Genomic DNA, 26,957 nt, shown 5'->3' on the forward strand with positions numbered 1-26,957 from the left:
TTAGTATTCAGCTGTAAATGAATTTAGATCTACATGTCCTAACTATTTAGCGGGTTAACATGTTTTTTTTTTTTAGCGTATTACGAGAAAGTATTTTATGTAAGAATTTTCAATTTAAAAGAATATATCTAAACTTGGCATCTTTGCACTTAATTTTTAACTAGTCCTTCAAGGAGAATTATAGATGAACACCTTCACTCCAAATATCATGAAATAGACAATAGATGGTTATAAGATACATGAAATATGAACAACTAAACTGAAATGCTGTAACCTAGAGAGCAGGCCATCAACGAATTCAGACCATCTACCATTTAACTCTTCAAATTTTACTGCATAAAAATGTACATTTCTTCTATAACGGCATGCAACCCCATGCTCAATTTTTTTATTTGTAAGAGAAAATGAAAATTACAAGGAACCAAATTGAAGTATGGAGTCCAACTAAATGGAGTAACTGTCTACGGAAAACCAATAATCCTATTGAGTCCCGAAAAGAAGGAGGAAGAACTAGAAGGCTTGGGAGGTCCGTTCCCCTGTCGCAGATATTCCTCCAACATCTCTTTGGTGGACCTCGCGGACAAGGGATGAAAATGCGAACCCCACTCCTTAAGAAAAGCTTTCACCAAAACCAATTTCTCCTCTTCATCCATGCTGCTCCATTTATGTTGGGCCTGCTCTTCGTTGAGGCACATATACTCGCACAGCTCTCCAAATAGAAGCTTTCTGCTCTTGCTCATGGCCTCATCCGCTTGCAACGATTGCGCGTGCAATCTCGCAACCCTAACCGCAAACTCGGACGCCAACTTCGCGTCGCTGATGCCGCCGTCACCAGAGGCGGTGCACGAGATTCGTGTGATGAGTTTGTGGGTGGAGAGAGTGACGGGCGAGGCGGAGCAGAAAAGAGGGGAGGTGAACCGAATTTTCAGAGCCATTTGGATAGATGGATTGGACTGATATGTTCTTGTTTAGGAGCGAGAGATTTAAGGTATGTTTCCATTTTGTGGATTTCCGGATTTTTATCAGCCCATAATTTCTTTCGAGCTACTTTCAAAACGACAAAATTATCCATACATCAAATGTATAATTTTTTTAAAGAACAAAAATAAGGATCAAAGTAACACATAAGTAACCACGTAACGAAAATAAAAACTAAATGGAATAATTTTAAGAACAATAGAGATCAAACATATATTTAAGTTTTTTTATGTTACTTTGAAAAAGTTAAAATTATCTGTAAAACAGAAATATTCTGGATGATATAATATCTTATAGACGGAAAAATTTTAAATTATTAATAAATAAAAATAATTTTGTGTTACATACTCCAAATTATAATTAATTTGTAATTTAAAAATATATTTTGAAATGTTCATTTTTTATATATATTGAATTGTACTATTTAAAATACGTTTCCGATAGAGAAAGATATTTTAAATTTTCAAATAATTTAAAATACCTTTTTGATTTTGTATAATTTCAAAATATATTATAAACCGTTGAATTTAGAAAAGATGTATACTTAGAAAGGAACGTTATCGAAATACATAATCTAGAAAACTACAGCACATTTCAATAATATAGAAATTCAAATTCAGAGTGTATTTTAAATTAGGTTTTTTAATTTCTTAATCCAAGTATCCAAAACATAGAAAATAATTTTATATTAAAAATGTTTAAAATGGTATAAAATATATCTATAAAGATATTTGTAATTCTAATTCACATTAAACTCAATTATTTGAATACATAATATCATATTTTTAAACAACTATCACCGTCAATTTTTTAGAGTCTTACGATATTTTTTTATTAATTATTAGTGTATTAAAATTCGTAATTAATTAGCAAAGCTTAGATAAACAAGTTTATAATCAATTGACATAAATTTCGAAAAGATAAAGATAAGGTTTGCCTTTTTATAAATAAAGTTTTAATGAAATGTGCCAGTGTAACATGAAAATTTTTAAATCATAAGCGTTTCTTTCTTGGCGCAAATTTAAAATGTTTCAAGTCATAAATTTAAAATGTTTTAAGTCGTAAATTTAATTTCGGTTCTCAAAATATTTTTGTCATCTTTATCTTTAGATATCTAACATTTTCTTTATATTTGTTTTTAGTCTGCATTATTAATTTTAGTTAATCCGTTATTTATTTAATTAAAATATAAAAATATTAATAAGATAATAAAATAGTTTAAATACAACAATTAACTCATTTTTAACCATGCAATCTAATGAAGTAATATGTTTATTATATTATACAAATAAAATGCTGTTTACATTTTTATTTTATTTTTAATAAATTATGAAAAATCTTTTTATTTTAATTAATTTTAACGTTTTATTCTCTAATTTAATTTTAACGTTTTTCTCTTAAAAGTGTTGTATTTTATGAATAGTTATTGAAATTATCGTGTAGTGTAACATGTTTATAACTCTGGTATCAACATCACGAAAAGGAAGATCAAACTAATATTATTTAGCAGGTTGTTCTAGTCAGCGGCAAGAGCATGAGCACAGTTACAGTTAGTGTGAATTGCAGCATCTCAACGTTGAAGCCATCTTTTGCTTCTTCTTTACGCTTTCGTCGCCGCTCATTTCCGCTCCTTTCTCCTCGTTCCGCTCTCTGCTTCTCTGGTAAGCTACCTCCTCACTCACATCGCTTTTCCTTCTCTTCCAATGGCCACTCAAATTCTGCTTTCCGTAGTTTGCGCGTGTCAGAGAAGCACTTTTAGGTATATTTGGTGTGAGAACAGACGATCTACCGAAGCAGGATCAGAGAATTAGGATACAAATAATTGAATGATTGCAACCTATCGATTTGATTCAACTGTAACAATCTACTGATAATTGTTGAATTGCATGTTAATTTAGATTTCCTGCAATTGTTCTTGCTCTCGACGTGATTTCATGTGCATAACTCATTGTTTAGTGAATTACTAGTTCGGAAAAATAATGATTACGGTATTATTTTTATTTTTTTTAATTTTGATGTTGTCGTTCCGACTTTCGCTTGGATTCTGATGTTATATATTTTGCTTTACTTCCCGTTCTGTTCTGGTGCGTGAATGTTTGCTAGGCCTGTCAGAGACTATGGATTGCGGTGGTGGTGGTCCATGCGTGTTTCCTTTGCACCGTTGCAAAACCATTCACCTGGTTCGTATTGGAATTTAACTCAAGTTTTCAGTCAACATACTGTCTCCCTTGTGAATTTGTAGCTGACATGTTATATATTTCATTATCAAGTACATTTAAGATTGCACTATGCAAATTAAGGCACTACCTACTTATAAAACGCATATGTCCAGGTCAGGCACGGACAGGGGATCCACAATGTGGAGGGAGATAAGAACTACGACGCATACATGAAACCTGAATATTTTGATGCTCATATTACGCCGTTAGGCTGGCAAGAGGTAAAGCACCGCAACTTATTGTGTGAAACATTCTCAGAAGGGAGAAGCTCACATGCCATGAATCATGATGTGGTTTAGAGAGGGAAAATATTATTTACTGTCATGAATGTGTAATATTTTTTGCTTCTGACAGGTTGACAATTTGCGAAAGCATGTTCGTGATTCTGGGATTATGAAGAAGATTGATCTAGTCATAGTATCTCCTTTACTGAGGTAGCAACATGCGTTTGCTTCTTTAGTGTGCGATTCAAATGCTTTATATGGATTGAGATATGTCTCTTTATTAATATAAGAATACTTAATTTCTAAACTCTTGTACAAAAACAAAAAAAATCTTCAGAAGATCGGGTAATTATTCATTTTTCATTTTCACAAATTTCCCATGTCATGTGGGCATGGCATGCTTTTCTTTCTTCTAATTTTTAATTGGCTTAGACCTCCTCTGTGTTTTCTGGGAATTTTTTTTGGTATGGGAGCACTGCACTATTTTGCAATGTAAATGTGTGTTGTGTTTATATTTGTTGTATCTTCACTGTGCAACACGATCAGCTTTTATTGATTGATAACTGTGGACTATGGTTGTGTCTGACTACTTTGAAGCAACATCAGATCGGCAGTCTTTAAATTTGCACATTTTGAACATTGGTGTGACTTAATCGTTTAAATAATAACATGTGCAGCAAATCCTTGGACCTGGTATTCCAGGTAGAAATTATTGCGGCAAAATGTAATTGCCGTCTCTTTAAATGGGAATTTTTTTTGTCTTGGAGGAGATTGGAGACGGAAAGATAAAGTTGATCATTGAATTGGAGACCGGAAGATAAAAGAAGTGGTCATGTCATTCCGTTAACAACAAAATCAAATGGTTGGGTATTTAAGTAGAAATAAAAAGAATTTTGGACATTAGAAAACTTTTATTACAAACTCAATTGGAAATATGCAAATTTATGAGGTACTTAAAACTTAATTAAGCCTAGAAATTATTATTCTAACTTGTTCCTGTTATGGATTGTCTTCGTGAATGAGGATGCATTGGTTGAATAAGGCTGTATTGGGTTATATATTTTGATATTCTAGGCTTATGTACTTCATATTGGAATATTTTTCTTATGAATTGTCTGAAATGCCAAAATATGTAAGGTTTTAGGACACTACAAACTGCTGTTGGAGTGTTTGGAGGTGGTGAGGGTTACACAGATAGAACAGATGTGCTACCTCTTATGGTGGAAAATGCAGGAAACAGCAATCGTGCTGCAATTTCGAGTCTGAATTGCCCTCCTATTGTTGCTGTTGAACTTTGTCGGGAACGTCTGGTATGTGAATTTACAATCTAACATTTTTCTATAAATTAAGACGTTCTTCTAGGAGACAATTACGTATCATATTGATTCATGTACTACAGCGAAATTTCATTCTCCTTCACGGCTTTGGCAAGTCTCAAAAAAATGGATATCTTGTAACTAAAAGGGGGCGGGAGGAATTCAAAATGTTTTCACTTCCCAGTCTATAGACTTTTTCCAACATTTAATGTTAGGCACTGAGATTGAAGGATGGAGGAAGAGGAATATTTAAATTGAGCTTTTAGTGCATTGAAAATAAGTTCAGATTGCCAACAACATTGAGGCTGGTTTCATGCATGCATGTGTCAAATACTATATCTGTTATTGTTGTTTTTGTTGTTGTTATTGAGATCTCATATTGACTATAAATGTATGGCCAACATAAAGCTTATAAAGGCTTAGCCAATCCTCACATGATGAACTACTTTTAGGGCTTAAGTTAGGCATGGCTCAAATTCAAGATGGTATCGAAGTCTGTCCTTGATCACAACCCTTAACTATCCAGAATTCTTCATAGCCCAATGACTTTCCTAGTGCAATACATCTTTGCGTTCCAAATGTTCAAGTTTAGATGCTCTGAACTTTAGACAGCACAGCAAACAACCTTGAGGCTGTTTTCACATTGGTGTCCAATAAATAATGTTTCTCTCTATTATTATCTTTATAAAATAATGTTTCTTTTTATTAGTTCCATGTCACATATTACCATGGTAGAAATTGTTTTCTTTCCCAATTGTCAGCTTCTTTCGTAAGCTAGTCAACAATTAATCTACCACATAACTCTGCTTTCACAGATGTGTAAATTTACACAACTCTTTTAAGACACAAGTTTCAAATTATTCCCATCTTATTCTAGTCTAATTTTGTTTGCAAAAATAATTCACTTCAAAAAATGGTAATTCTAATTATATTTTTGTTTTGCACTCTGATGGTTTATTTGATGAGGTTTATTCTAGCAAGGCCACAATTTTAAGGCATACTGATACATGATGGAAAAGCTTGGCAAACTTTAGTCATTTAGCTGGTGTTGCTAGTTGGCGTTTACACAAATTGAATAAAATGATTTTCATTTTTTTATTTCTAATAAAGACTTCAATGAAATAAAAATGTGAAATATCCTGTTCAATAAACTTTGATATTTTTCTATGAAAGATTGAGATTATTTTACAAGGTTATTGGATATTGATGTATAAAAATATGAAATCACAAATTAAATTTGAATCTGGGTTTCATGTAAAATCACTAAAAAGGTTAAAGGTTGCTTCTTCATTTACTTTCCCCACCACAATATTGTCAGAATTTCTATTTTATGTTTATATTACAGACAATATTAGTACATTTTTTTAGTTTTTATATAAGCTTCCTTAAGCTTGTTATTGAGGTCATCATGTGAACCTTTACAGATTTCTTCATGTGTTTTCTCATGCAGGGGGTTCATCCCTGCGACAAAAGAAGAAGCATCAGCGAGTATCAATCTCTCTTTCCTGCAATTGATTTTTCACTGGCAAGTAACTACACTTTTTCACGTTATGCGTCCTTGTGGTTTATGATTTCATGGAAGACGGATATCATTATTCTTTCGCTGTACAAAACTATGGCATATTATATTTGTTCTCAGTCACTTTTTATTTTCTTTTCAGATCGACAGTAATGAGGATACTTGGTGGAAGACCGATGTTAGAGAGACAAAAGAAGAAATTGCATCTAGAGGGCTGAAGTTCATGAACTGGTACGATTCAGTTACCGGTTGTTTTATACTTTTTGTTTCCCCGGGGCTTTAAATAGCTTGACCAACTCCTTCAACCCCACCACTGCTAGATTAGATATGACTACTAGAACACTAGATCCAACCTACGGAACATAATGCTATTCACATTTAACATTGCCAAATGGTACATTACAGTCAGGTGAATCTGATTAAAAAAAAAAAAGCTTTATCTCCCTTATCGTGCATAGTAACCACGACCTAGAAGCGGGACAGAACACCCTATTTGTGTGAACACTTAGTTGTTGGAGCCGTGACATTGGAGGAACATATCCAAGTCTTAGAGGTATCTGAGGACTACCTTTTCGGGTCTTTGAACTTGTGTGAGAATAATTTGCATAGAGTCATGCGTAGTAGATGTGAATCATGTGATTATTCCATGCTTTTTTCGAAAAGTAAGCTGACCTTCTCTTCCTATTGTGAACGATATCTATTGGTAAAATATTACTCAGCTATACTGAATTTGGGAATCACACTAGAACAGTATTAGTAGAATTGAACTTATGTTTACATAGTTAATACTTGGTATATTCCTACTTTTTAGACACTAGAATAGTATATATCTTCTCTATAATAAAAAGATAAGATCAAATTGTCTTTCCTGAAATCAATGTTGCCTTCAGGTCTAGTATTTTTAGTAGTCGATAGAAACTGCTGAGTAATGTGTGAATCTTCTCCTAAGAGGCTGTCACGGGAATCATTAGTGTCTATCACACTTTTGTGAAAAATGAATAGATAACTTCTTAGAGACTATTTTATGTTATTGGAGCAGATGTATTGTTGGCTATATTAATTCGTATATCTAGTGATTATTGGTATTTAAAGATTTATGCAATTTGTTATGAAAAGCACAATAAATATTATTCCTTCTTCCTGTAACTTTGCTTTTCTCTTTATGTTTTTGTCACTTGAATTTACTATCAAATACCCTTTTAGAAACATGCCATCAAATACGAAGTTTTATATCTTTTAATATTGAAAGTTATCTTTATATAAATTTTCCTTATATTCTTGTTTTTTTCCTAATAACTTCGATGATTTTTATCTAACTGGAAATTGCCATCCAGCATGATCTCTTCATATGTGTAACTCCCCACTTTACTTTTCACTCCATCCATCACAGGTTGGGGACAAGAAAAGAGAAGGAGATAGCAATTGTGACGCACAGAGCATTTTTGTTTCACACTCTGAGTGCTTTTGGAAATTACAGCCATCACTTGGAGAAGAAGGAATTATCAAAGCTGTAAGTTCACCGATGCCTTGCATGTAGTTATTTGTAATCCACATCCTCTAGAGCGAACTGAGTTGATTGTTGTAATCCTTTTTAAATGAAAACATACTGGTTATTCATGGATTTCACAACAATTTAGTTCCCACCGGTTTTGTTTGCATTAGTTCAAAAAGCACCATTCCCGTTGTTTTCAGTCTTGTATGCTGTTTCATGCGGTGCCTTAAATTTTTAAACATCGGCTGACGTTCATGTAACTGGCGCGTCTATACATGTTCAGCGATATGAAATAATTGTCTGGTTTCAATAATTCTTTGCAGCTTTGCCAACTGTGAGCTTCGCTCTGTAGTCATTGTTGATGGGTATGAATACGTTCTAAACAATTTTAAGAGCCCCCTTTCATCAGTCGAGATTTTTTGATTTATCTCTTACCTTGTAGTGTGACAGGATAGGATGCCCTGACCACAGCAATTCAGGCAAGAGACCTTCAGGATGCTTAAAAGGTTATGTAGAAATTTATGTATTTTATATTTCATAAATCATGATTAAAATTGCTTATGGAATACTTGTCCAACCAACTCATTCTTAAATGAATCTTGAGTTATGACAATTGACTGTGACGTGGAATGTATATGTTCGCTTGTGATTATAAATACTTATGGTAGGTTAACAAATAATAACTCAATTAACGATAGAGGAAACAAAATGACCCGTTTTAACCTTACTTACTATTGACCCATCATAAGTAGGCAGCTTGAAAGTTCTAACCTCATCTAGAGTACCAAATTTTTGTTGTAATTTATATATATGAGTTTTTAATTAGTTAATTAATATCTTGAATCGATTAAGTTAAAAAGATAATTAGTTATACATGTTAAAATTTTCTATTATGTTTAATAATTTAAATTATAATAGTATAACTTATTTGTATATTTTAACACAAAATAAAAAGGATATTTTTGAAAAAAACATAATTTTATTGATAAACTAGATCATCCCGCTTCTAGCATGTCGGGTTGGTAGGCTGGGTTTGGAACGGATTGACGTATAAGAAATATCAATCCATTTTATTATATTAATGTAAAGCTTAGGTCGATGGACAAATTTAGATTTACTGTCACTTCTAATTAATGAATAATTGTGGGATACATTTTTATGCCTATTAATAAAGAGAATTACTGATAGTCTCATATCTACTCTTATTAATATAAATTATTTTATTATGTTATTTTTTAAAATTTATAACTATAATAAAATTATGCTTACCTTTATTAGTATCAATTAATTTACTATTTTAATTTTTAAATTACATAATTGTTTTTTTAAATATTAATTACATATTTAGAATAAAGTTATAAAAATTATTAATTTTTATATTATTTCTTTTAATGATTATGATAAAAAAGTGGAAGAACACACGTGTTTCCACTATTATGAAATAAAATGGACATATTACTTTTAGTCATGGTTTTTTAAGTGATGCTTGATTTTGTCTTTAAATTATTACCACTCTTCTCTGCATAAATTATTTCCCATGAACTTATGAAATCATAAATCGTTTGGAAAAATCGGATGCCCGGAGTATGAAAGCACAAAGCATTTGCTGTAATGGATGCCGATTCCCCAAATAATAAATCCAGCCACTTATAAACCGTATGCAGCAACAACATCTTAGCTTCAGTTGGCCTTCAGAACGTCATAATATGATGCGGGCTTTTTCTTCGACTCGCCGCAGAGTTTCTGAACAAGTTAGGAACAACTTTAACCCAAAAAAATCATAATAAAATATGCAGAATGACAAAAATAAGTTATATATCACATATAAACAGTGGGAGGCCTTATTAAAATGTACGAACCTCAACTGCAGAGGCTACTCGCAGAATAGTGGCTTCCGCCCATGGTCCACCCATTATTTGCAAACCTATTGGAAGTCCCTCTTTATCGTAACCAATCTGCAGAAAAAGTTGGTACAATTATACTGTATAGGATAAGTTTCCAGTTTGGATTAACTTTTAGTTTATCGAAACTTCTCAATTGAGACATACAAATTTCGTAGTTACAGAACAGTCCTTATAAATTATTATGGAGAACACAAGAGTTTAGCATTGATTCAATTAAGTTGGTTTTAACAAATGTAAGGAGCAGAATTCATTATACTTCGTTGATTCGTTTTATTTTCTAATCTTATAAACACTTGCTCAGAAATTTATCCAAACTGACTAAATATTGTTCAAAATTAACTATAATAATGGCCTTTAACTTCATAACAAAATAACAAACATTATTCATGACAGACACTCACCGGGACAGAAATGGCAGGGAACCCCAGAAGATTTGCAGGAACAACGAACTGCATAAGGTTAGCTGAAAAAGAAAACTGAGTTAACACATGTAAAGAGAAAAGTTATTACATAATATGCAGAGTAGTCGTAATCATGGCATGACACTTTACTTCGACCGGTCTTGAATGATTTTGTTCTAATAAGGAAAAATGATTTAAGAGACCATTGTCTCAATACAAACCCAATCCCAAAAATTTTAAACATGTTTTGTACTAAGGTCTGCTCAACTGGAGTACCAAATGTTCAGTGTAAATAATTGCCACCAACATTGAACTTGAACTTCTTCTACTCCTGATAAAATAGTTTATGGATTCAAAGTCTTACGGCTATAGTTGGTGACACTTTGATTTTTTTTATCTACAAGTTCAAAAGATCACTCACTCATGTTGTATCAACGGAGAAATTTACTTCGGGCAATACTTAGATAAATTCTTTATATTATTATATTAAGCTCTCAAATTAAATAATAAAGAATACAATTTTATTTTAATTCAGGGTCATTGTTAATGAAGGTTCTATGTAATGTTAGAAAATCATCCACATGTCAGTGTTAGATTAAAAAACTTAATTACAAAACTTCAGTGTAATTTTATATACTTCTGATACAGTTTTCTAATAAAAATTAAAGTCTCCTAACTCATTTAAGGTAATCATTAGTTACCGGAAACATTAATTTTAACAAGAGAACACCAAAAGTGCTTATAAATTTGCACTGTCCTTTATATTATGACACTGTAACAGTGTGTGATATCGGATATAAGGTTAATTACAATGCTGCAATGGAAATCATTTCAGAAGAAAAAGTATCATGAAGCTGCGACTTAAAGGTGACGCTAATTGATTACCTGTAGTCTGCATATCTGTTTCACCACTTTTAAGAGCACTAGGAGGTATTATGGGTGCTGTCATGCTGTTATAAACAAAAGACAGTTCAGGTGCAGTACTTCCATATCAAGTATTTCAGCCAAAACAACAAAACCTTACATCCAAAATAAGATGTTGAACTTTTTAAAATTTCCATGTCAATGATCTTTGTTTTTCAGTCCCATCCTCCCCAAAATTATCAATAAATAACCCATAAGAGCTGTTACTAATAGAACAGACCAGAGACGATCACATTTGATAGGACCGTTTGTCTTTCAATCTTTTTCTTTCTTGGATGGAAGAAACATATGACTTGGTGGAAAAAATAGAAAAGAAGAACACATAAGTCGTGGGTTCAAGTGTCTTTTCATTTATCTATAAAAAAAAAATAAGTAGAACTTTATGCTATTATGAAAATACATCTATAATCATACCAATAATGCCATCAAGCATATACACTGTTATCAATATTGTAAAATACTAATTCCCAAACCATTTAAATAATTATAAAAGAAAGCAAACCCGCTTTAGATCAACTGAACTGAATTTGGTAAAGTGCAGGTGCCCTTTACACTAAGGAGAACTCTACCATGTTATACATACCCAGTGGTCGGAGTTACTATGACATCCACTTTCTTGAAAATCTCCATGTGGTAATACATATGCCTTCGTCTGAAACATTTACCATAAATTTTAGAATCTACAAACACATTTTTAGTATGGTTTACATTGCTCAATCTGCTGTGATGGTAATTAATTTAAAAGATTGAAAAATGATACTTTGACACCCTTTATTTAAGATACAATTACTTGACAACTTTATTATAATGGTATAATAATATAACATTTAAAAATTATCTTGTTTATTTAAACATCCATATTATTATATTATTATAACATGTCTTCAAGTACTTGTATACGAAAAGGATGTCAAGATATTGTTACTATTGTAACATATCATTTTCCAAGGTCATAAGATTGTCATATTTATATAAAGTCTTGTCTCACCTAATACATTGAGCAGCAACATAATCTGCTGCTGTAAATGACCGAAAAAGTGCCAAACTTGTCCGAGTATCATATGCCAATTTTGCACATTTCCTATGGAAGCAAAGAAATAGAGTAAACCACAATAAACTTTCATAGCAACAGCCAAATATTAACGACTTTTAATAACAGATCAGAAGGTGTCTTTTAGCAATTGGACTACAAAATGAAATTACCAGTACTAGGTTTCAGTATATATTCAAACATACCCGTCCGCACAATCAGGATTCAGCGAACACAAGCATTCAGAGCCAATGGAAACGACATGAGCAGTTCGCATCTCAAGAAGCTCCGGTATAACGATTTCTATCATCTTCAAATAAATATACAGTACTTAGCGCTGTTTAAATCTACCATGCTAGTGCATCACATGATAGAATGATGAACTTACTTCACAACCATGCTCCTTTGACAGCAGATTAAGTGCATCCTCGCATTTATCAGATATTTCAGTTGAATGCACGTCGTTAAACCACTTCACAAGAATAAATATATTATTTAGAAGTATGTCACATAAAACTGCACAAAACCTATTGGAAAGGATAAGGCAATTACCGGAGTGTACTTCCCTATTCTTAAAGATCCCAAGGCATTTGAATAGTCATTGGATGACAGAGTTGGCAAACAAGGTGGTGACTACAACCAACACAAAAGTATGCGTCAAACTAAGTAATGGCAAAATTTTGTATAGAGAATAAAGTATAGAATAACTGACTCAAGAGTTTGTTTATTACTTTGTATGTCATTTACACATCCATAACATAGAATTAGAGGAATAAAAGAGACCATATGATTTTGAAAGAGTAGTAGTACAAGGGGAGCGTACTATGTTATTATAGTTACGGGCTTACTTGGTTATGCCTGGGACAGAGAAATTGCCAAATGTCAATCTATTCTCGTAGGTTTGATACATCCGCTTTTCAGTTAGTGCTTTTAAATGACTGAGGTCCATGTTCCAAAGTTCAATCATAGTTTTTCTTTTTACTAACTTTTGTTAAGGGATTTTTCCAAGAACTACTATGCGTTATTTAATGAAAAATTACTTCAAAGAGACTAACTCAATCCACAACATCAGCTATGTAGTTCATTCTTGAATTTAGTCTTGTGACCTAATTCAACTCAATAAAACGAGTTTTTGAGATGAGAATTGTCCAAGCTTTATAAGAACTAAATTGGTCACATCTTCAGGCAATTAGTGTACTTGAGGTTCCAGTTAAGGCAGCCCAAAGAGGCCATAATAAGGCAGGCTTAGGGTGACCATAATTAAGGCAATTTTCCAACAACAACAAAATTTACCGGTCTTAAACTGATTCTATTTGCTGGTGATGCCCCCAACATTGCCGCATACCTGAATCATTAGGACCAAAAGATCTGTTATATATCTTCAAAAATCAAGCCATACTGACAAGGGTTTTATACTCGATATCAACAACTGAATTACTAAACCAAATACGTGTTAGTCTGAAAAAGGAAGCATAAAAGAGAATGCGTGAAGTATGCATTGCATACACTAGCATGACGTCCTCCACTGATGAAGCAATGGGACCAATAATTTCCACAGTCCCAGAATCACATAATGACCTGTAAATAAAACCAAAAAACAGGATGAAAGCTCCATAAATTACAAATTTAGCTAGCCAAACACTTCAGTTGTTTTCTAGCACAACTAAATAATTTGTTTCTATATCTTTTTTAATTCTAGCCAACGGAATAGTGAATTCCACAAACTCTGGCACATCAAAATTTTGGAGACTTCATACTATTCAGGCATGTTTCCTTTTGAAATTAGCTAAACAAATGAGAGGATCAAATGATTTTAAAGAGTCTTGAGCGAGTGCGACAAGAAAATGCATCCGGTTCAATATTGAAAGATAGAAAAATGTTGCTAACATCGGTAGAACCTGCTTTCACGATACCTATTCATCTATTCTCCACTAATGCCTTGTAATAGAGTCAAGAAAATGAAAATTTCATAGAAACTACAGAATTGCATTATATTACAATGCCTGCCAATAAAAAGCAGAACCACCACAAAAGGAAGAAAAATCCAAACAAAAAAGAGTTTCTTCACCACTTGGAAGACCAGACTAATTGCCCTATATTATAATGAATATTGACCAGTAAACTCAAATAACTGGCAGAGCCTTCAGTCACTTAGATTTTAGTCATTCAGATAAACTGATAAAGTAAGATACTTTCATACCATCACCATCTGATGGTACATTGAATAAATAAGCTAAGACGGAAACAGAAGTATTTTCAATGTGAGAAATTTAACTACTGATTTTTTTCCCTCAGTCATGAGATATTTGGTTCATGTATTTTAAGTCCAATACAACAGACTTTCTTCAATTAGTCATAAAGGAGTTTCTTCAATATCTTGTTAACTAAGTTTTCAACCATGGTTTTCTTCTCCCTTTACCAAACTTCTCAGGGTCTTGTCTTTTGATGTGAATGCCCAGTGAGAAAATAGTAATTTCATTTCATATAGGAAATGGTCAAAATCCTAACCCCAACTAGTAAGAATAGGATCACAAATCATAATTTTTGCTACAATGTGGTACAAAAGTACAAAAAGAAAAACTTTTTTAAGGAGCAAATACTACACAAGAACTAATAATGATTGACCCATCATAAAAGTACAATAAATTACCCTTCCATGCTTGTCCGCCCATATGTTGTCTTCAATCCCACCACACCACAAAGGGAAGAAGGAATACGGATTGAACCTGCCATTTTTCAAAAACTTTAAAAATTAATTACATACAAAAGATAGAACCAAAAAATTAGTTTAATACATTAGATTTGTACAACCTCCACCATCTGTTCCCAATGCAGCAGAACATATTCCAGAAGCAACAATTGCAGCTGGACCTGAAGAAGACCCACCAGTATACCTATCAGGTGCATGAGGATTTCTTGCAGTTCTGCAAATCACGAAAAATTAGTTGAGTAATTGTCAGAGATTGATTCTGATGAACACAAGAAGCAAACCAAACAGTTCAGTTTTCAAGGTTAAGAGATTCAGGGGAAATAATGGTGCGGAAAACTCTCCTTTACTTCCTAGAGGTCTTTGACACGTGTCCTTGTGATAGAAACTTCTTCTCAATTCACATAACTAGGGAATAAGGCACAGTAATTGCATAAAACTGAGAAAGAAACAACAGAAATCAAAGAAGAAAAGACAATTCAGGTCATTTGACAGACCTTTAACCTCACGCCTATTTCCACACTCAGTTCCTGTTTACCAACCCAACCCCGCTCCCTTCCTTCCTTTTAGTCCCTTCAACAGACTCCTTACATGCTTGTAACTGTCACGTTGGCATATCCCCTTACTCAAGCTCTCTTCATTTTACACGAGGGTGCAATACCAGGCTACTCTTCTACATCTTTATATGATAATTGACACAACTTTGTTATGGGCAGAAGTCTATCATATTGACATATCACATTTTGTGTCTTTCAATAATGGTTCTTAAGTTTCAAATAAAAAAGATGAAAAACAAGTGAAGTGAATGACAACACAAAGACATTTGTTAATATATTTACTTGTCTCCTGATATGGAAAGAAGGAAGAATGGACTAAATTTAAAACCTGTAAATATATTAGGTAGAACAAGAGATAATTATGTTGATAGGGACATCATATTTAAATTAACAATATATTATAAACATACCCATAATTAGGATTATTTCCTGTTGTGCCCATTCCAAACTCATGCATATTTGCTTTCCCTACGAATATGACACCGCAGCTACGCAGTTTTGAAACACAAACTGCATCCTTCTTTACAGTGCGCACCTCATGCATCCATGTTGATGCACCTGTCATCGTCAAAAGAAAATTGCAAGGCTTTTTTCAATTACTGGACAAAATATTGTGCAAAGATATACGTGCCCTTAGACGGGATATACTTACCCTTAGATGGATGAGGATAACAATCAATGTCATCTTTGATGGCCATAAAAATTCCATCCAATATCGATAATGGATTTCCTATATTATCAAAGTCCAAGAACGTAACTTGTATAATTGTGTGTCTGAACAAAGCCAGGAAATTGAAAATACAAGTAGTAGGAACCACATGTCAAACAAACTGCACAACACAACAATCAAGCTAGAAAGAGAAAGCATAGTGGAACGTATATGCAATTTCCTCCTTCACCTTTCATTCATTCATGTTCATCACATAAACATTAGAATCATACAGGATTACCTGCTTCAAACCTCTGAGTAGATGCTGCGGCCTGCTCTCGGATTTCTGCAGCCACAAAGGATATCAACAGTGGTATAGGAGGTTTACTTCTTCCATTCTCCTCTATAATGGAGATGATGCGCTCAGCAACCTATAAATTCAAAGTGAAATTGTTTCATTTTACAATTTAATTTGAATAAAGAGAAGACAAAATTGTACTCAGTCGATACCAACAAAAGGTGAATACCATGGATGGGGTTACTTTTCTAGATCGAAAAGCATGAGCATAGTCACGTATTTTCCAGTACCGAAAGGATGCATGTGAACTTTCCCATAATTCAGCAACATCATAATGTGGAAGACACTGCAAGGCAGACATAACTCGATCTTCAGGTCTCCCATCTTCTTCAAGGACAACAACACCAGACTCCGCTTCTAAAGTAACATCACAAACATCAAGGCAGGTTATATTATAAGCAAAAGTCATCAAATGCAATGCAAATAATTTGACACAAGGACTAATATCCATTATCTAAGGGAATTTTGTTCCTCCTATCCCATTCTCATCAAAGAACTTCACATTTTAGTAAATCCAACAGATAAACCAGCCTGCAATCTAGCGTATAATTATACTGAGACTGCAATATTGAAAAGAAGCAATGCATTCATAGAGGAGGAGAGGGAGCCACCTTGAGGTGGATATTCAGGCTTAAACATGGGCTCCTCAGGTATCACGGTGTGCTGCAATATCTGTCATAATAATAATAATAATAAAAAAAAAGACGTACAACATTTAGTCAATTTGTTATGCTACTGCCCAGCATTCTCAACTCAAGTATTGTTCATAGACAATAATGACAAACTGAAACAAAAACACCGTTAACTGTGAGACGTATGAATATACATTAGTCACTAATTTCAGCTACAAAACACAAACCTCCTCAATTTTATTTTGCTTTTTCAAAACATCAATTATGATAGGGCCGATCAGCGGAGCTTCTAGTATCCTCACAAACAATCTAAAAATAAATCCAGTCAAATGCGGAGCTGAAAAAATAAACAAACAAACAAAAGAGAGCAAAGAAAAATTGAATCAGATGTTAGTAGTAGAAATAGTAGTAGAAACTGAAAATTCAACTTGATTGCAGAATAAACAAGCTAAATTACCTTGAACTATTTCACGTTGGTACTTAACTGAGGACAAGTCAACGTCCTTGGCTGGCAACATTACACGTTTTTTTCCCATTTTCAGATATTTCAAAACACTGACGATCCTCTCCTTTCAACTTCTTAACTGAATTTAGACCTTAAAAATAAAATAACAGAAGTAAATTCTAATCACCAGGAGAAGAAATCACGAAAGCGAAAAACGAAGTTGGAAATTGAAATCGCAGGGGGAAACCTAGCAATTTGTTATTTGAGCGATGAAGTTAACAAAGTGATTCTAACGCTTCTCATTTGTTGGGAAGCTTCGATGGTTCTGAGAATCCGGCCATGTGTCGCTATCATGTGGATGATGTTCCATAAATGCTCTTATCGCAAAAATCACCTTCCACATTCAAATCTCTCTCACAGTTGGTGAAACCAACAAACTCTCTGACCTTGTCTTCTGCTGCATTAAAGTCTTATACCTTGGCTCAGACTGTTGCAAACACTGAGATAAATTCTTAATTAATTTATAATTAACTCAGATATATAAATTTAATCCCGAGAAAATAATTGTGTTCTTTTTATTTATTTTATCAGTGCATTATGTTAAACAAAAGTCAATTCAGTATTTCAAATATAACATCAGCAAGTAAAAAAATTAGATATTAGGAATTTCAGTGAGATAGGTACTATTATTAGGAAAAAAATATTGGAAATTTCAAATTTTAAGAAAAAAAATCATAAATCAAAATCAAAATTTATAATTTATAATTTTTTGAAAAATAAAAAACAATGTCAAATTTCACTTAATAAAAAATAAAATCTATTGAAACTAAAAATTGAAATTCCTTAATTTTAAAGTAGTACAAACTTGTGTAAGGCTTTATAATTATACTTTATAGACGTATTCAAATATTTGTCCTTAAATATTTTTTAAAATTGTATTAATTGAATTTTACAAACTTAGTCGTAAATATAATATTTGTATGAAAAATCCATAAATTAACATAATAAATTTAGTAATTGATATAATTATTGATTTGGTACCCCAATTCTTTTGTTAGATTCCATTTGGTGATCATATTTTTGGTTTGTTTAATTTAGTACTTCAATTATTTAAAAAGATTTCAACATTTGGTCCTCTCCATTGAATTGAAGTTAATACCGTAGAATGTCAAAAAAATCCGTACCCGCGGGTATCCGCGGATAAAACCCGCAACGGGTAGGAAACGGATATTAAAAATGGATACCCGCTACCCGTGGGTACGGATATTTTTGATACCCGCATATTAACGGGGCGGATACGGGTATCATAGTATCCGTACCCGTGGATACCCGTACCCGCTAATCTTTAATTCACAAAAGTACTCTCATATATATATATATATATATATATATATATATATATATATATATATATATATATATATATTAGTAAAAAACATTTTGGCCTAATTTTTTCTAAGTTGCACATCTAGTCTTATGTCTTCATTTTTCAAACTTCAAAAGTATTGGTATATTGTTTTCTTTTAAGTACACCCCTCGACATTCTTCTCTTTCCTTTATTTGAAATTGGACATATACATCAAATCCTATATAGACAATGACTATGCTTGTTGTCAAATGATGAAATCAAAATAAGAATACTTGGCATGTGACAATTAAGGTTTATTATTTGTTTATTTTTTAGGAATCAATTGGAGAAAGTGAAATTTTTTATCAAAACACTAATTAAAAAATTTTCATTGTGTTGAACGTCATTTTATATCTACTTTTATAATTATTTGGACTTGTATAAACTTGAGTTTATTTGAACATTATTTAAAATTTATGACAATGATGTATTTTATTTTATTTTGTTTGAATCTATGATTAAATATTTATTTTTTAAATAATTTTATAAATACTCGTGGGTACCCGTGGATATGAAAAAAATAGGCGGATACCCGCATAACGGATACCTGACGGATATGGGTATGGATACGGGGCGGATATTTATCCAGTGGGTAGGGTACGGGGGAACTACTACCCGTACCCTACCCGCTCCGTTGACATCACTATACATGACATGTTTCAAGCTGTGAAATTTTTAATTTTTTTAATTTTTTTAAAATTTTAATTTTTTTTTCACAAAATTATAAATTTGTCACGTGTTAGTTTACCATCGTGCGACGTGACAGCTTACAATCATGACACGTGGTAATGATAATAATTACTTTCAATTCTTTCCTCTATTTAAATTTTGGGTTTAATTTAGTATCACATTCTTTAAAACATCAAATTTTGTCCTCTTCAAGTTGAGACCAAATTAGTAAATAAGTTTAGTTACAACTTATATATACATGTTACAATAACTTTTTTTAATATATACATCAAATCATTTCACCTAAATACTTAAATTATTTTATTTTTTACATTTTTTACTTTTGTAATTTTTTACACCTTAAATTTTTTACACTTGTAAAAAATAAAATAATTTAAATATTTAGGTACAGTGATTTGATGTATAAATTCAAAACAATTATTTTAACATGTATAAATAAGTTATAATTAAACTTAGTTACTAATTTGTTCTCATATTGGAAATGACAAAATTGGATTGTTTTAAAGAACCAAAGTACTGAATTGAACCAAAAATTTAAATAGAGGACTAAATTGAAAACAATTATTATTATTGCTACGTGTCATGATTTTGTCATGTGGCACGATAATAAATTAACACGTGACAGTTTATAATTTTTTGAAAAAAAAAATTGAATTAATTTTTTTCTAATTTAGAAAAATTAAAAATTTATGGCTTGACATGTGTCTATACGGACTAGTATTAACTCCAATTTAATATATATGATCAAATTGAATCTTTTAAATAATTGAGGTATTAAATTGAAAAAAAAAAATTGGGAACCAAATTGAACTTAACAAAAGAAATTGGGATACCAAATCAATAATTTTACTCTTTAGTAATTTTATGTTAACTATTTTAAAAAAAATGTCGATAATATATTTTTATTATTAATAATGTAAAATTGCACTAAGTAGTTTTCCAAACTTTAGTCTAACTAACTTATCTGGTCGAAGTGTTTGGATTTTGTCGACATCAGAAGTCTCTGTATGTTGCTAATTATCACGTTGATAAGCTTGACACGCAAGGTTCCATATTTGTCATTCCATTTGCTTCCAGATATTGACATTGTCCCTAAAATGCAAGGAATTTATATTTAATAATCAAATTAAAATATAATTTTGTTCGTGGATTTGTGAACCATTGGTAAGTTGTATATGTAATGGTTGATTTAAAATATAAATTCTTTAGCAACCAAAATTTAAAGTTAAATACAGCAGAGATCGTTTTAATTGTACAAACTAAATTGAAAATAATGGCAATTTATTTAGTTTAAAAAAACTTAGCAACAATTTTTTTCATGAACCTGGCTTCAATTTTGATGTTTTTTTTTTTTTTTTCATTTCATCTATTAACAAATATGATGATTTCCTTTTACAGCAGTAAATAATGCGTGAAAATTTGATATCACTCCTCTTTGGAAAACATAAACGGAAAAGCTATATTATTTATATGACTGAAACATTCTTGTTTTTTTATAAGTATGTGCTTAATTGATGTTAAAAGATGTAAATAGAAAAGATAAATTTAGTATATATTCATAACATTTTCACAAAAAATGAAGGGAAATTAATAATTTGATTGCTACACGTAATGATTGTATTAAAAGAAAATACTTACATTAAAGATGAATATTATATAGTTGCTAATTTGGTCATAACCTAACCCTTTATTTTTCAATCACCAATAAACCAATTTTTTTCAATTGTTTGGTTAAAATGGGATCCACCACACATTGATAACGACTTTGACTTCAGGATAGAGAGTGGAAGTGAGACTATTGAATTAGTGTGGCCTACCATCACTCTAGATAATGCCAACACCCATAACAAACAACAGTGCCCTCTTCAAAGGGAAACACACCACTGTTAACTTCTTCTTTCTTAAGAAAAAATGTGAACACTCTATTTTTTTTTTTTCATGTATATGATATGTGTTAAGTTCACTTCAGACTAACTTAATTCCACAGAGAGATAAATAAAATTTTACTAATTTATTCTTTAAAATTTATAACAGGTTTAATTTAATATTTAAATTAAAGCAAATTGTTGACAAATATTTTTTTTATTTTATATTGATATATATATATATATATATATATATATATATATATATATATATATTTCTGTATGTTATTAAAACACAATCTAGTCCACATGTATATAAGTTAAATTGTATTTAGATGATAACGTAAAGGACTTATTTGTAAACCACGATCAAATTTTCCACATCCTTTTGAATGTTTAAGGGTCTTTATATTTTTTGATAGCTTTTAAGAAATTGACTAAAATACCTACAAATTAGAAAAAAAAAGTATAGATACAAAGGGAGGGCATATCATAGAACAGTTTTTTCTCCATTTGAAACATAGTTTCATTATTACATTTTAAAAATAGGAAACAGTTTTTTTTATATTAAAAATATATTTGAAAGCACGATTTACCAATATTTCATGTAATAATTGTTTAACTGTCTATTTTGTAATGGTTTTTAACATTTGTTTTCAAAGGCAAATAAGTGTTTAAATTCCACTTTGGTAGTTATTTAATTGTCTTTAAATATATATTACATTTTAATTTTATCAAAATAATAACCATAATAGAGAAGTAAGGATTGTAAGCCCCATTTTTCTTTAGTGTTTTCAGTGTTGGGCCTGGCCTTTTCGGAGGCCCAAGGCCCTGCCCTACAGAAGGGCACCCTACCCTACCAGCCACCCTCACACTCTTACTTTCATCTGTTTCAGAAAATAGTAGTTGCTCTCATCTCTCTCAACGAAAACCAAAGAGGCTCTGCTAGGGCATAAGTCCTCCCTTACCAGCCAGTTTCAATCTGCTCCTTTACTCTCGGGTAAGTGAACCTCAACTTCGTTTCCTTTTTCCAGTAAAAGAATTAAAGTTCTGTCTTGGGTCCCTCTGGTTCACTTTTTCTCAACTCTGTGTGGGTCTGTTTTCCAGCTCCGTCCCCTGCTCCTGTGCTCCACTACTTTTCTTGGGTTGCTACCCTCTTCTGCTAGCGTTTAACAAGGTAAGGGGAGCTAGGTTTTCAAGTTTAAAGTTATTGTGGCATGTTTACGTTCTGTTCTATGTTGTGTGTGCTTGAATGGTGTTGAAATCGTGAAATAAATGGTTGGCTATGCTCTGGAAGTTGCCCTGTGTCGTTTTTCTGTCTTGCATGTGGGTTTGGGGGTGGATCTGGGCGGTTTCCGCCGTTGCATGTGGGTGGACAGTGGTGAGCTCTGCGATTCTCGCCCAAGCGAGCTCGTCTCGCCTAGGCGAGAGTAGCAGGACGTTTACCCTGCCTCGAGCACTCGCCTAGGCGAGGGGCTGTTTTTTTGAGCGACAGGTCAGCTCGCTCAGGCGAGACAGCGTCGCCTGAGCGAGAAATCGAGAAACCATCAAGACCCAGTGTTGTAGGCTCGCCTAAGCGAGAGCCAGTCGCCTGAGCGAGACAGCTTAACTCGCCTGGGCGACTGCTCCTAGCTTGAGCGAGGCTGCGACAGCGGGAGGTTCCAGCTCTGTTTTCTCGCGTTGTTTGATGGGTGAAGTTGTGATTTATTTATTTACCCCTTTCTTTCAAAGCCCAAAGCGTGCGAATATATATATATATATACATGGTTGCTTGAACCTTATGAGCTAAAAGTTGGTATGTTGGCATGAATAACACATGGGTCTAGTTTGGTTGGTTGGTTGAGAGCTTGCATGAGAATTGGATGAATGACCTAAAAAGAGGTGGAAATTGTATGAGAAACATGATTATGATGATGAGATAGGCGTAATTCCATGAGTCCCAAGGGGAGACCTTATGGTGGCGTGTAGTGTGTATATTAAGATAAGGATTCAAGTAAGGATCGCATCCCGAAACTCTAAAGGGTCAGTGAGTCTCAAGTAGAGCAAACTGACCCAAGTGGTGAGAGTAGCGGGAGGCCCTAGTCTCTGGCAGGATAATGGCCTTAGACGCTTGAAGGCTAACCTCGTGAGTGGTAGGGTGAAACCCATTGGCAATGGCTCTGCAGAGCAGTAGAGGCCACCACGAGTGCAGGCATCCAGTGAATTCGATCTTAATATATGTATCCGGATAATTGAGTCATAGAGTCTTGCTTGTTTGCCATAACATGATCTATGTGCCTCTGTGTTGTATGTCAGGGAATGTTTATGCATTTATTCCTTTATACCATGATAAGTATTATATTACACTAGCTTACCCTTGCATGTTTCGTGTGTGTTCTTGTTATGTTTTCTCTTTTGCGATGATCACCTTCTGGTGGGAGCAGATGGGAATACTTCTGGAGGTAGGCCTGATGGTCGTAGCGGTGCAGCCTAGTGGACCAGTCGTTATGGTTTTTCGCAGAAGTTCTATGGCCCTAGTGCCTTGTAATTCCATGCTCCTAGAGTATCTCTTTTGCACAACTGTTCAACTTTAGATTCGTTTTGTTTATGGCATGGTGGCATGCCTAAATCTGTTTTTACAGTATACTCCTGGATGACTGTAATAGTTACCATTCTCTATCGTTTTCGTTCATCTGAGTGCTTCTCGTTATTATAACTGTGTGATGTTTTATTTAGCAATTTAATCTTCTAAAATGGGACGTCACACTTTTATGGTATCAGAGCCTTCATTCCTAAGTGTCTGTGGGTTATGTGTTTGCTTAGCTTTCGTTGTGTCTTTCCTGTCATGTTTAGGTGAGTTTCCAGTCTAACCCAGTTTCTAATGGTGCTTTCTGTGTGTCCAGTGATATGGCACCCCCTCGTGTAGCTCCTCCTCAACCTTCTCAGGGCGATGGGCAAGATCTGGCTAGGGCGATCGAGGCTATGGCTGCAGCCTTGACGCAACAGAGCAATGCTATGATGCAACAGCATGAGGCGGCGATGCAGCGCCAGGAAGCCTCTCTAGAGCAGCAGCACTTCATGATGCAGCAGATGGAAGCTGCTAGACAGGCTGCTGAGGACGCACAGAGGCAGCATGTGGATGCTCTCCGTCAGTTAGGGGAGAATGCTGCTGGTGCTCCGGTGTACGGTCCTCATCCCCGACCTCCACCCCCTGAATGGAGTTTGGAAGACTTTCTGAAGCACCAACCTGCCAAGTTTGATGGCAAGAAGAGTCCCGACCAGGCGGACCAGTGGATGAAGGACATGGAGCGCATCTTCGATGCCAAGAGGTGCCCCGATGAGAGCAGACTGGCCTTCACTGTCTACATGCTCACAGGAGAGGCCGAGCATTGGTGGGCCAGCATGAAGCTGGTGATGGAAGAGAAGCATGAGGACATCACCTGGAAAGCCTTCAAGAAGAGGTTCTTGTCTGAGTATTTCCCTGATAGCGTGAGGTACGCTAAGGAGGTTGAGTTCCTCCAGCTGACACAAGGGAACAAGTCAGTAGCTGAGTACGCCGAACAGTTCAAGCACCTGGGGCGCTTCTACACCATGCCACTAGATGAAGAGTGGCGATGCAGAAAATTTGAGAATGGTCTCAGAGGAGACATCCGCCTGATGGTAGCTCCACTGTCCATCAAGGACTTTGCGGCCTTAGTGGAAAAGGCCAGGGTCATGGAGCGCATGAAGGTAGAAGTGGAAGCTCAGCAGCAGCCTCAGCAGAGAGTTAGCGGACCATCTGGGTCCAGGCCACGAGTTGAAGAGAAGAGGAAGCCATATGCTAGACCCCATCCACAGCCACAGAGATCTGGAAGTTTCTCTTCCCCGCCCGGCAGGATACAGTGTTACCATTGCGGAGGACCGCATGCGAAGAACTTCTGCCCACAGCTTCCAGGTTTCCGCAGATGCAACCTATGTGGCAGGGTAGGCCATTTTGGCAGGGATTGTCCTTCGAGGAGAGGGGCAGTAGCACGACCCCCACCACAGACTCCGAGTCAGAGTTCAGGCCAGACTCAGCAGAGAGGAGGAGGCAGCAGGCCTCAGGCTACCGGCAGGGTCTTTGCGATGACCGGATCAGAGGCAGCGGGCTCAGGTAACCTTGTGATTGGTTGTTGTGTGATTTCCGGCAAGTCTTGTTGTGTGCTTTTCGATTCTGGAGCGACACACTCATTTGTGTCAGAGTCTTGTATGCGGGAGTTGGGTCTGCCGGTGTGTGAGCTACCGTTTGATCTAGTGGTATCGACTCCGGCATCTGGGTTGGTTAGAACTTCCTCTGTGTGTACTAGATGTCCAGTTGAGGTGGAGGGGCGCATATACAAAGTCAATCTTATATGCCTCCCTCTGCAAGGGTTAGATGTGATCTTGGGAATGGATTGGCTCTCTGCCAATCACGTTCTCATCGACTGCCGGGAGAAGAAGTTGTTGTTCCACAGCTCAGAGGAGCCCGAGTTGTTGTCCTTCCATGGGGTGATGAAGGAAATTCAGAGCGGCGCGCAGTGTTTTATGGTCTTTGCCAGGATGGATGTTGAGAAAGAGGAGAGGATAACAGTAATACCAGTGGTCAGGGAATTTGAGGATGTGTTTCCAGAAGAGGTACCAGGTTTACCTCCTAGGAGAGAAGTGGAGTTCTCCATAGACTTGGTACCAGGAGCCGGCCCGGTGTCGATAGCTCCTTACCGCATGGCGCCAGCAGAGTTGGTGGAGTTGAAGAAGCAGATAGAGGAACTGCTTGAGAAACAGTTTATACGGCCGAGTGCTTCGCCGTGGGGAGCGCCTGTCTTGTTGGTAAAGAAGAAGGATGGCGGCTCAAGGTTGTGTGTGGATTATAGGCAGCTGAACAAGCTGACTATCAAGAACAAGTACCCCTTGCCAAGAATAGATGATTTGATGGATCAGCTTCATGGGGCGTCAGTGTTCTCCAAGATCGATCTCCGGTCAGGTTATCATCAGATTTTAGTGAAGGCAGAAGATGTTGAGAAGACTGCTTTTAGATCCAGATATGGGCACTACGAGTACGTTGTCATGCCATTCGGTGTGACTAATGCTCCAGCTTTGTTCATGGACTACATGAACCGGATCTTCCGCCCGTTTTTAGATAAGTTTGTCGTGGTCTTCATAGACGACATTCTCATCTACTCCAGGACGCATGAGGAACATGCTGAGCATCTGAGGATAGTGCTTAGCATCTTGAGAGAGAAGCAACTGTTTGCCAAGTTGTCAAAGTGCGACTTCTGGATGAGAGAGGTGCAGTTCTTGGGGCACGTTATATCAGCTCAGGGTATAGCTGTGGATCCAGCTAAGGTAGAGGCCGTGATACAGTGGGAATGTCCCAAGTCGGTGACTGAGATTCGGAGCTTCGTGGGTTTGGCGGGCTACTACAGGAGATTTATAGAGGGGTTCTCTAAGATAGTAGCACCCCTGACACAGCTAACCAGGAAGGATCAACCGTTTGCATGGACTGATAGATGTGAAGAGAGCTTCAGAGAGCTTAAGCAGAGGTTGACGAGTGCTCCAGTGTTGGTAATCCCCGACGTGAGTAAACCCTTTGAGGTTTACTGTGATGCCTCTCATCAGGGCCTCGGGTGTGTCTTGATGCAAGAGAGGAAGGTGGTGGCTTATGC

General features: G+C 34.9%; 3 protein-coding genes across 3 annotated transcripts; 1 reads left to right on the forward strand and 2 right to left on the reverse strand.

Moving 5' to 3' along the window:
• Nucleotides 1-189: 189 nt before the first annotated feature.
• LOC114188727 lies at nt 190-1,035 on the reverse strand. The gene has a single exon (XM_028077355.1). It carries the CDS (start codon nt 933-935, stop codon nt 462-464), a length of 474 nt encoding a protein of 157 aa, XP_027933156.1. The 5' UTR covers nt 936-1,035; the 3' UTR covers nt 190-461.
• A 1,419-nt stretch (nt 1,036-2,454) lies between these two features.
• On the forward strand, nt 2,455-8,406 carry LOC114187288 (phosphoglycerate mutase-like protein 1). The gene is made up of 10 exons (XM_028075499.1): nt 2,455-2,639; nt 3,082-3,158; nt 3,311-3,418; nt 3,552-3,631; nt 4,566-4,731; nt 6,188-6,262; nt 6,399-6,487; nt 7,647-7,766; nt 8,072-8,113; nt 8,191-8,406. Exons 1-10 carry the CDS (start codon nt 2,513-2,515, stop codon nt 8,201-8,203), a joined length of 897 nt encoding a protein of 298 aa, XP_027931300.1. The 5' UTR covers nt 2,455-2,512; the 3' UTR covers nt 8,204-8,406.
• Nucleotides 8,407-9,238: 832 nt separating this feature from the next.
• Nucleotides 9,239-17,837, reverse strand: LOC114189004 (fatty acid amide hydrolase). The gene is made up of 21 exons (XM_028077698.1): nt 17,603-17,837; nt 17,368-17,506; nt 17,138-17,247; nt 16,890-16,950; nt 16,448-16,635; nt 16,222-16,351; nt 15,924-16,001; nt 15,682-15,829; nt 14,819-14,931; nt 14,658-14,733; nt 13,514-13,585; nt 13,301-13,352; nt 12,560-12,640; nt 12,396-12,479; nt 12,214-12,317; nt 11,966-12,058; nt 11,561-11,629; nt 10,939-11,003; nt 10,054-10,115; nt 9,608-9,703; nt 9,239-9,491 (listed from the first exon to the last, which is right to left on the reverse strand). Exons 2-21 carry the CDS (start codon nt 17,444-17,446, stop codon nt 9,429-9,431), a joined length of 1,824 nt encoding a protein of 607 aa, XP_027933499.1. The 5' UTR covers nt 17,447-17,506; nt 17,603-17,837; the 3' UTR covers nt 9,239-9,428.
• Between the last annotated feature and the right edge of the window lie 9,120 nt (nt 17,838-26,957).

The sequence above is a fragment of the Vigna unguiculata genome, chromosome 6, assembly GCF_004118075.2.
Source record: "Vigna unguiculata cultivar IT97K-499-35 chromosome 6, ASM411807v1, whole genome shotgun sequence".
Taxonomy (NCBI): domain Eukaryota; kingdom Viridiplantae; phylum Streptophyta; class Magnoliopsida; order Fabales; family Fabaceae; genus Vigna; species Vigna unguiculata.